The sequence below is a fragment of the Mesoplodon mirus genome, assembly GCF_964341445.2.
Source record: "Mesoplodon mirus genome assembly, chromosome: 19".
Classification (NCBI taxonomy): domain Eukaryota; kingdom Metazoa; phylum Chordata; class Mammalia; order Artiodactyla; family Ziphiidae; genus Mesoplodon; species Mesoplodon mirus.
Window position 1 is genome coordinate 53,603,843 of NC_138995.1, and position 10,414 is coordinate 53,614,256.

Here is a 10,414-nt window from a genome sequence, read left to right on the forward strand (position 1 = left end):
GGCAAGGACCAGGGGAGGGGAGCCAGGGGAAGCCAGAGATCAAGAGGGCTGCAGGGGAGGCTGGGGAGGAGGAGTGGGTGGAACCCAGGAGGGGGCAGGACGAGGTGAGGCCGGGCATCCACACACTGGTGAGGGGTCAGGCCTGAGAAGAGGCAGTGAGAGGTGGAGTTTGACCTCCGCCAGAGGGGCTGAGGTTGGATCCTTGTGAGCAGAGTTGAGGTTAGACTTTGATTAAAACAAAACAAAAACACATGAAGCTGCTGATTCTCAGTGGAGAATGGACTTTGGGTGGCCTGAGGGGGTGGGGCTGGCCCTCTCCTACCCCCCACTGCCCTTTACTCCCCCCCGCCCAGCCCCCGGCTCCCCAGGGGACTGGGTCACTCTGGACCTTGCTACTTCCTGCTCCTGGCTGCCACTGCTCAGAGACTATGGAGCTGTGGAAGCAGCTGAGGCAGGCTGGACTGGTGCCCCCAGGGCTGGGCCCACCCCCGCAGGCCCTGAGGGTGGTGCCCCCAGTGAAGAGGGTGGGTCAGACCCTCATGTTCCCAGGGGCTGACACTGGAGGTGCCGGGGAGAGTCTGCTGTGGCTCTGGAAGGAGCTGGTGAGTGGGGGGTTTGGAGGGGTAAGAGATGGGGTTGGGGGAGTGGATAAATGAATAGGAATGAGTGTAAATAAAAAGGCCCAGAGATTGAAAGACAGAAAGTCAGAGACAGGAATAGAGAAATAGAGGCAGAGGCAGACACACCCAGAGAACGATGGACACAGACAGAGACACAGAAAGACGCAAAGAGTGAAAGACAGGACTAGAGAGAGGCAGAGACAGAGAGACCCAGAAAGAGATGAGAGATGGAAAGCAGAGGTTGAGAGCCGCAACAAGGACAGACTCATTAAATCTGAAAGACAGAGAGGTGGAGACAGTCCAAGGCAAGGGCAGAGAAATAGAGACAGACAGAAAGACAGGGATATGGAAGGACAGAGACAGTCAGAGACAGCCAAGTAAGAGACAGAGAGATGGAGACAGATCACAAGAGAGGGAGACCTAAAAAGAGAGACAAAGAGACTAAGGCTCAAGACACAGAGAAAGAATGAGAGAGATGGAGACAGCGGGGGACAATGAAATGGAGAGACCAAGACAAAGGGAGACAGGGCAGAGATCAGAGACAGAAGCAGCATGGCAGTTAGAGTCCAGGGACACAGTGAGGATCCCACCTGCGGTGCTGTGGGCCAGGACTGTTAAAGAGAAAGTAACTTATGACACCTGTTAAAGATGCCAAGGCTTGGGGCTTCCCTGGTGGCACAGTGGTTGAGAGTCCGCCTGCCGATGCAGGGGACACGGGTTTGTGCCCCGGTCCGGGAGGATCCCGCATGCCGCGGAGCGGCTGGGCCCGTGAGCTGTGGCCGCTGAGCCTGCGCATCCGGAGCCTGTGCTCCGCAACAGGAGAGGCCACAACAGTGAGAGGCCCGTGTACCGCAAAAAAAAAAAAAAAAAAAGATGGCAAGGCTCTAGGTATGAAGACTGCTGTGATGGGGATTTTGCAGTAGAGGAGAGAGATTGGGCTCAGCTCTGAATACAGCGTGGGCAAGGGGGAATTTACAGCCAAGGAGCAGGAGAGGGGTCAGGGGGTAGAAAATTCCTAAGAGAAACATCAAGGGTATAGGGGGGAGTCTGGCTCAACCAATCTAGCAGCATTCTTGCTGAAGGCAGGTCAGAGTGAGCCACCATCACCTGGGGGAGGGTGGAGGGCGAGGAACCCGGTCAAATAAGGAGGAGGGGGGATTCTTGTTAAAACTGGATTTTACAAAGAAGTGCTGATGGGCCTAGGAAAAGGTTCAGGATCCTGAGTAAAGTTTGGTCAGGAAAAGAATCTTTTCTGGGACTTGAGCTGAGACCTGCTCCCACCCAGGTTTCATGGCAGAGGCACACTAACCCCTTGCCCTCTGGGGTGGGGTGCCCATGACTCCCCCTTCCCACCCGCAGGTGAACCTCCGCCTAGTGGATGTCCAGCTGCTGGGCCAGCTATGCAGCCTGGGGTTGGAGATGGGGGCACTTCAGGAGGAACTGATCACCTTCCTGGAAGAGGAGGAGGACATAGAGCTGGAAGGGAAGCAGGAGGGGGCCTGCAGTCCAGCCCCAGATCACCGCCTCCCTGACTTTGAAATGACTATCTGAGGCCCTGCTGCTGTGCTTTCGGACCCATGAATGGTATGCAAATTTATGCCAAGAAGATGGGGAAATTCGCAGGTCAAATCAACCTGCAAACGTTGATTTGGCATTGGCACGCGCTCCTTGAGCAAGTGCTTTCTCTGAAAATGTCGGAGATTAGATTGAGGGGTGGGCCCCTGAGCTGCGGGCGTGTTTGCAGGTGATGTGGGAGGTTTGCAGAGAAACTCTAGGTGTATTTGCAGATGCGCTGCAGTTGTGTTGCAGGGGAGGCGTGGGTCTTTGCAAATATGATGGAGATGCATGCAGATGGCTATTGAGTGCTTGAAAAGTGGCTAGGTCTGACTGAGGTGTGCTGTACATGTAAAACACACGCTGAATTTCCAAGCTGGGTGTGATAAGAAGGACAGACAACATTTCAATAATCGTAAAAATTAATTACATTTTGAAATGATAATATTCTGGGTATGTTGGGATAAATAAAAATATGACTAAAGCTAATTTCACCTGTTTATTTGTAAACTCTTTTACTGTGGTAAAATACATATAACATAAAAGTTACCATTTTAACCTTTTTTTTTTTTTTTTTTTTTTTGCTGTACACGGGCCTCTCACTGTTGTGGCCTCTCCCATTGCAACGCGCAGGCTCCGCGGCCATGGCTTACAGGCCCAGCCACTCCGCGGCATGTGGGATCTTCCCGGACCGGGGCACGAACCCGTGTCCCCTGCATCAGCAGGCGGACTCTCAACCACTGCGCCACCAGGGAAGCCCCCCTAACCTTTTTTTTTTTTTTTTTTTTTTTTTTTTGCTGTACGCGGGCCTCTCACTGCTGTGGCCTCTCCCGTTGCGGAGCACAGGCTCCGGACACACAGGCTCCGCGGCCATGGCTCGCGGGCCCAGCCGCTCCGCGGCATGTGGGATCTTCCGGGATCGGGGCACGAACCCGTGTCCCCTGCATCGGCAGGCGGACTCTCAATCACTGCGCCACCAGGGAAGCCCCCCCCAACCATTTTTAAGTGTACAATTCAGTAGTGTGAAATATATTCACGTTGTTGTGTGAATGTGTTTCATCTTGCAAAACGGAAACTGTACCCCTTAAACAACAAGTCCCCATTCCCCCTCCCCCAGCCCCTGGCAACCACCCTTCTACTTTGGGTCTCTATGAATTTGCCTACTCTAGGGACCTCATGTAAGTGGGATCACACAGTATTTGTCTTTTCATGACTGGCTTATGTCGCTTAGCATAATGTCCTCAGGGTTCATCCATGTTGCGGTGTGTATCAGAATTTCCTTCCTTTTTAAGCCTGAATAATATTCCATACATGTGGTATGTACAACCACATTTTATTTGTCGATGGGCACTTGGGTTGTTTCTACCTTTTTTGGCTGTGGTGAAATACATTGCTCTGAACGAGGGTGTACAAATATCTGTCCAAGTCTCTGCTTTCAGTTCTTTTGGGTATGTACCCAGAAGTGGAATTCCTGGATTGTATGCTAAGTCTCTGTGTAATTATTTGAGGAAGTGCCATACTGTTGGCTGTACCATTTGTCATTCCCAGCAACAGTGCACAAGAGTTCCAACTTTCCACCTCCTTGCCAACACGTTATTTTCTTTTTTCTTTTTCCTTTTTTCATGATAGCCATCCTAATGTCTGTGAGGTGATACCTCATTGTGGTTTTGATTTGCATTTCCCTAATGACTAATGATGTTGGGCATCTTTTCCTGTGCTTATTCATCTATTTCTTTTTACATCTTAAAATATGACTGCTAGAAAGCTTAAAATTACATAAGTAGCTCCCACTGTATCTCTCTTGCACTGCACTATTTCAGACGTTTGAAAAAGGAATGTGGGTGTGAGCAGACGAGAGGCGAGGTTTCCTCGATATTCCCAGACGCGTTGCAATTGTGTTACAGCGCCACCTGCAGGAGACAGGCAGATATCTGCAGATGGCAGCCGACGAGAAGCAGGGCTGCAAATGTAACTCCTGCCTAGGTCCACATTTGTAGAAAAGATGCCCAAGACAGCAGGTGGAGGGCTCCAGCCTGAGGAGAGACAGCTCTTCTGGGAAGACAGTTGGACATTCTTCATAAAACCATTACTCCCAGTGAGGAAAAATACACACTTGCATTTCTGCAATTCTTCAAAACAGTTTTCTGGTTGGGAGTGAGGATATTCCCAGAGAAGTGAGATGCTGGCAGGTGCTGAATTCCTGTCTATGGGGGATTTCCGTCTTCAGAAAAACATGCTTCTACTCTACAGCCCGCGAGCCTCAACTACTGAAGCCCACACACCTAGAACAAGAGAAGCCACTTCAGTGAGAAGCCTGCGCACTGCAACGAAGGCCCAACGCAGGCAAAAATTAATAAATAAAATAAAATTTAAAAATACCCTGGTTTTTTTTGTGCAGTGGAATCACCCAAGACTCGAGGGGTTTGGGGGTTTGGGCTCCATCCTCAAACTGGTCCTCCTTTGCCTACCTTAGCCAGGTCTGCAGCTGCTGGGAGTTCTCCTGTAGGGGGTGGTGCTGGGTAGAATGCTGGAAGTCAGACCCCAGTACCCGGGGAAGGGGAAAGATACCCCAAGAGCATTCAAATAAGCAGAGCCCCCCTCTCCGACACTGGGCACTCTAGAAAGAGGCTGGGGGCAGTCCAGGTCTCTTGGCAGCTACATCGAGTCCGTGGGGGTCACCAGGGCTGGGGAGATGGGGCTCCATGGCCACAGGGTCTGGGTCATGCTTCACAAATGCCAAGGTACTCTGCCTCTTGCGGGGAAAGAGACTGGGAGGGAGGGAGGCACAGACGGGAGACTGGAGGGGGCGACTTGGGAGGGAATGCTTACTATTCAAGAACAGCATGGTGGGTGGCCCCTGATGTCTGGGTGGGAGTTGCTCTGGGCCATGTTCTGGGCCATAGAGGTGACATCTATGGGGGAATCACCTCAGTCAAACACTCAGGGAAGTTTGGGTGAATGTGGTCAGCTCCCCCTCCCCAGTACTGTCCTTCAATGCCAACTTACTGAACTACATCCAGCAATGATCAAGTCAGCACCAAGTTTGCCCTCTGGAGCTCCCAGCCCAGCAAGGTGGGGGGACCCCTTAACACACAGAGATAGCTAAGATGATCAGGGCCGGGATGGGGGAGCACGGACTCCCCCATCTGCTAACATCTCACTTCTCTGGGAATATCCTCACTCCCAAATAGAAAGTGTTTTGAAGAAGAATTGCAAAAATGTAAGTGTGCATTTTTCCTCACCGGGGAGCATGGAGCAGGATGGGAGAGGACTCAGATAAGGCAAGAGGCCCAGCCTGAAACATCAGGAAAGTGTTCTTAGAAAAGAACCTAAGGAATAAGTAAATATGAGCCAAGCAAAGAGAATGGGAAAAGAGTAACAAGTAGGAAAACTACACATGCAAAAGTCCTAGAAAATCTAGTGATCTAGAGTCTTGCTACTCAAAGTGCGGTCCATGGGCCAGCAGGATGAGCATTGCTGCAGCTATCTACTGCTGCACAACAAACAACCCCAAAACTCAGTTATTTTAAGGAATGACAGCACGTATTTTGCATAGAATCTGCAGTCTGTGGGGATAACTCATCTCTGCTCCAAGGTGAGCTACTGTGCTTCAGGTGGAATCATCTGGAGGCACATCCATTCACACGTCTGGTAGTTGATGCTGGCTATTAGCTGGGGCCTCTGTTCCTCTGCAGGCCATCTCTCCATATGGGTGAGACTGGCTTTCACACAGCATGGTGGGTGGGTTCCAAAGGCAAATGTCATGAAGAGAGAGCCAGGCAGAAGCCATATTGCCTTGTAAAACTTAGCTTCAGATGCCAGGCAGTCACCCTCGCCATATTCCTCCTGTTAGGGCAGTCGCAAAGGTTCAGGGGAAGGGGAAATGGTTCCCACCTCTTTATGGGGAATGCAAGGTTCTGGAAGCATGTGGACCAGGGAAACCAAGCAGGACCCTGTGGGGCCCTCCCAGGTACAAAAGCCCCTCTGTGTCCCCTGTTTCTTGTTTGCAGACAGAGGCTTTAGTTTCCTAGACCTTCCCTGAGTTCCAAAGAGCAGATTCAGACAGTTACTAGGAATTAGGGAAGTGAGAGAATGCAGAAACAAAGGAAAAACCGTCAGTCAAGAAAAGTAATGATGGCTTAAACAATGGTTCAGCAATAAAGCAGAGTGCTAGTTCCTTCTCAGGCGAAATATACAGCGGTCTGATGCATACCTTTGAGTTGTTCTGCAGAAATTAAGACCCCGACTCAGGTGGAGGATGGTGACTAAATGCTGACCACAAGCATGTAGACCCCAGACTGGTTGGAACCAGAAGGTTGATGATTAAGATTCCTGAAACATCACCCTGTTACTTCACCACCAACCAATCAGAAGAAAGTCATGTACTCTGAAGCCCTAACCTCAAAAGCTGCCTTTAAAAACCCTTCCCAATACTTACCTGGCAGGGGAGATACCATGATCATGAAGGTGGTTTTCCCAGGGTGAGGCTTATCCATTGCACTCCGGATGTGCTGACCCCTGTGGTTTCCCCAAATGTGGGAAATTGACTGCATAATCTGTGGTAGTGGAGGACTGTGTTTCTGCTTTTCCCCGACAAACCTGGTTTAAGAGTAGCATTTGAGGGAATTCCTTAGCAGTCCACTGGTTGGAACTCCACACTTTCACTGCTGAGGGCTCGGGTTTGATCCCTGGTCAGGGAAATAAGATCCCACAAGCCATGCAGCATGGCCAAAAAACAAAACCAAAAACACTCTTCCTGAAAACCATCAGGGAGTTTGGGTCTTTTGAGCACAAGCTGCCCATCATCCTTGCTTGGTGCTTGCAAATAAATGCTATACTTTCCTTTACCACAACTTGGTGCCAGAAGACTGACTTTGCTGCACAATAGGCAAGCAAAATCAAGCTCAGTTCAGTAACAACAGGAAATATTGCTGTGGTCATTTTCAGAAAACACAAACTGCCACAGAATCACTGGGAAGCTTGGTAGATGTGTTGATTGTCAAGTTCCACACTAGACCTACTGAATCAGAATCTACATTTTGTAAGATTCTCAGGTGCTTCCTTTGCATATTTGATGCAAGAAGCACTATTCTACCTCACAAATATGGCACTATTTTGAGCAGGAGGGGACATAAGTTTTGAAAGCTCCCTCTAGCTGCTGTGTGGAGGGTGGGTTAGAGGAGTTTCAAGTGGTGGTTAGATACAAGTAACCAAAGAAAAAAATAGATAAATTGGAATTCATCAAAACTGAATACTTTTGTGCATCAAAATATATGATCAAAAGTGAAAAGACTGGGCTTCCCTGGTGGCACAGTGGTTGAGAGTCCGCCTGCCGATGCAGGGGACACGGGTTCGTGCCCCGGTCCAGGAAGATCCCACATGCCACAGAGCGGCTGGGCCCATGAGCCATGGCCACTGAGCCTACGTGTCCAGAGCCTGTGCTCCGCAACGGGAGAGGCCACAACAGTGAGAGGCCCGCGTACCACAAAAAAAAAAGTGAAAAGACCAATTACCAGTACAGTAAGTCCCCTCCATACGAACTTTCAAGTTGTGAACTTTCAAAGATGTGAACGTCTGTTTGCATGTCCAGTCACGTAAGTTAGTCCATGTGTCTGGTGTACGTTGTCACGAGCATGCATCCTCTACAAGTGGTTGTGGTTTTGTGTACTTTACTGTACAGTACCGTATAGAGTACAGTAGCACAGTGTCTTTATTTCAAGCCCAGGATGTCTGGAAGTAAGCATAAAAGCAGCGGTGATGTAGCTGGTACAGTACTACCCGGACATCACTGGATCGTTTTTTTCAAGAGGGTAGATAGAACTGAATCCAGCAAGAAACAGTACCTGTGCCATCAACGCCAGGTGTGAGTGAAACTGCAGCTTACCCTTCATCTCCTATTGCTGATGATCCTTCAGTTCTACCATCTCTCACCTCCTCTCCCTCCTCCAGTCAGTAACTCTTCTTGCCTGTTCACTCCATGCCAGCCCCTGTATGCCAGCTGTTGTACTGTACTACTGTGCTTTTCAAGGTACTGTACTGTAAGATTAAATGTTTTATTTTTTGTGCTTGTTTTTTAAGTATTATTTGTGTGAAAAGTATTATAAACCTATCACTGCACAGTACTATATAGCCGATTGTGTTAGTTGGGTACCTGGGCTAACTTTGCTGGACTTACGAACAAATTGGACCTACGAATGCACTCTTGGAATGGAACTCGTTCATATGCAGGGGACTTGCTGTACTGAAATGAAATCAGTTATTTATTTATTTATTATTATTTTTGGCCATGCCGTGCAGCTAGCAGGATCTTAGTTCCCTGATCAGGGATTGAACCTGGACCCTCAGCCGTGAAGCGTGGAGTCCTAACCACTGGACTGCCAGGAATTCCCTGAATCAGTAATTTAAAAACTCCCAAAAAACAAAAGTCTAGGACCAGATGGCTTCACAGGTGACTTCTACCAAACATTTAGAGAAGAATTAATGCCTATTCTTCTGAAACTATTCCAAAAAATTGCAGAGGAAGGAATGCTTCTGAACTCATTCCATGAGGCCAGCATCACACTGTTACCAAAACCAGAAAGAGACATCACAAAAACAGAAAATTACAGGCCAATATCACTGATGAACACAAATGCAAAAATCCTCAAAAAAATAGTAGCAAACAGAATCCAACAATACACTAAAAGGATCATACACCATGATCAAGTGGGATTTATCCCAGGGATGCAAGGATTTTTCAATATCTGCAAATCAATCAATAAGAATAAAAACCATATGATCATCTCAATAGGTGCAGAAAAAGCTTTTGATAAAATTCCTCAACATAATAAAGGCTGTAGATGACAACACCCATAGCTAACATCATACGCAATGGTGAAAAGCTGAAAGCATTTCCTCTAAGATCAGAAACAAGACAAGGATGCCCACTCTCGCCAGCTTTATTCAATATAGTTTTGGAAGTCCTAGCCTCAGCAATCAGAGAAGAAAAAGAAATAAAAGGAATCCAAATTGGAAAGGAAGAAGCAAAACTGTCACTGTTTGCTGATGACATGATATTATACATAGAAAGATGTATGCCACCAAAAAACTGCTAGAGCTCATCAATGAATTCGGTAAAGTTGCAGGATACAAAATTAATATACAGAAATGTGTTGCACTTCTATACACTAACAATGAATTATCAGAAAGAGAAATTAAGGAAACAATTTCATTTACCACTGCATCAAAAGGAATAAAATACTTAGGAATAAATCTAACTAAAGGTAAAATACTTATACTCTGAAAACTATAAGATATTGATGAAAGAAACTGAAGATGACACAAACAGATGGAAAGGTACACTGTGTTCATGGATTGGCAGAATTAATATTGTTAAAATGGCCTTACTACCCAAGGCAATCTACAGATTCAGTGCAATCCCTATCAAAACACCAATGGCATTTTTCACAGAACTAAAACAAATAATTTTAAAATTTGTATGGAGACACAAAAATCCCCATATAGCCAAAACTGTCCTGAGAATGAAAAATGGAGCTGGAGGTATCATGCTTCCTGACTTCAGACTATACTACAAAGCTTCAGTAATCAAAACAGCATGTTAGGGCTTCCCTGGTGGCACAGCGGTTGAGAGTCCACCTGCCAATGCAGGGGACATGGGTTCGTGCCCTGGTCCGGGAAGATCCCACATGCCGTGGAGTGGCTAGGCCCGTGAGCCATGGCCACTGAGCCTGTGCATCCGGAGCCTGTGCTCTGCAACGGGAGAGGCCACAACAGTGAGAGGCCCGCGTACCACCAAAAAAAAAAAAAACAAAACAGCATGGTAGGGACTTCCCAGGTGGCACAGTGGTTAAGAATCTGCCTGCCAATGCAGGGGACATGGTTTCGAGCCCTGGTCCAGGAAGATCCCACATGCCTCAGAGCAACTAAGCCTGTGCGCCACAACTACTGAGGCTGCACTCTAGAGCCCACAACCCACAACTACTGAGCTTGCGAGCTGCAACTACTGAAGCCCGTAAGCCTAGAGTCCATGCTCCGCAACAAGAGAAGCCACCGCAGTGAGAAGCCCATGCACCGCAACGAAGAGTAGCCCCCGCTCACCACAACTAGAGAAAGCCTGTGTGCAGCAACAAAGACCAAACACAGCCAAAAATAAATAAATTAATTAAAAACCCCCCAAAAACCAAAAAAACAGCATGGTATGGTTCTCTCTTTCCAGACCTGGCTAAGGAGGAGGCTCCATT

The 10,414-nt window shown here is 48.1% G+C and overlaps 1 protein-coding gene across 2 annotated transcripts; it reads left to right on the forward strand.

Moving 5' to 3' along the window:
* Positions 1-428: 428 nt before the first annotated feature.
* On the forward strand, positions 429-4,726 carry ERICH4 (glutamate rich 4; the record flags this gene model as incomplete). 2 transcript variants are annotated; one of them, XM_082606730.1, is made up of 3 exons in its annotated part: positions 429-602; positions 1,980-2,204; positions 4,425-4,726. In XM_082606730.1, the coding sequence occupies 2 exons, from the start codon at positions 429-431 to the stop codon at positions 2,169-2,171; spliced, it is 366 nt and encodes a 121-aa protein (XP_082462856.1). In that variant the 3' UTR covers positions 2,172-2,204; positions 4,425-4,726. The 2 variants fall into 2 exon arrangements, with proteins under 2 accessions (XP_082462856.1, XP_082462855.1); XM_082606729.1 differs by lacking the exon at positions 4,425-4,726 and having other exon boundaries at positions 1,980-2,480.
* Positions 4,727-10,414: the final 5,688 nt, after the last annotated feature.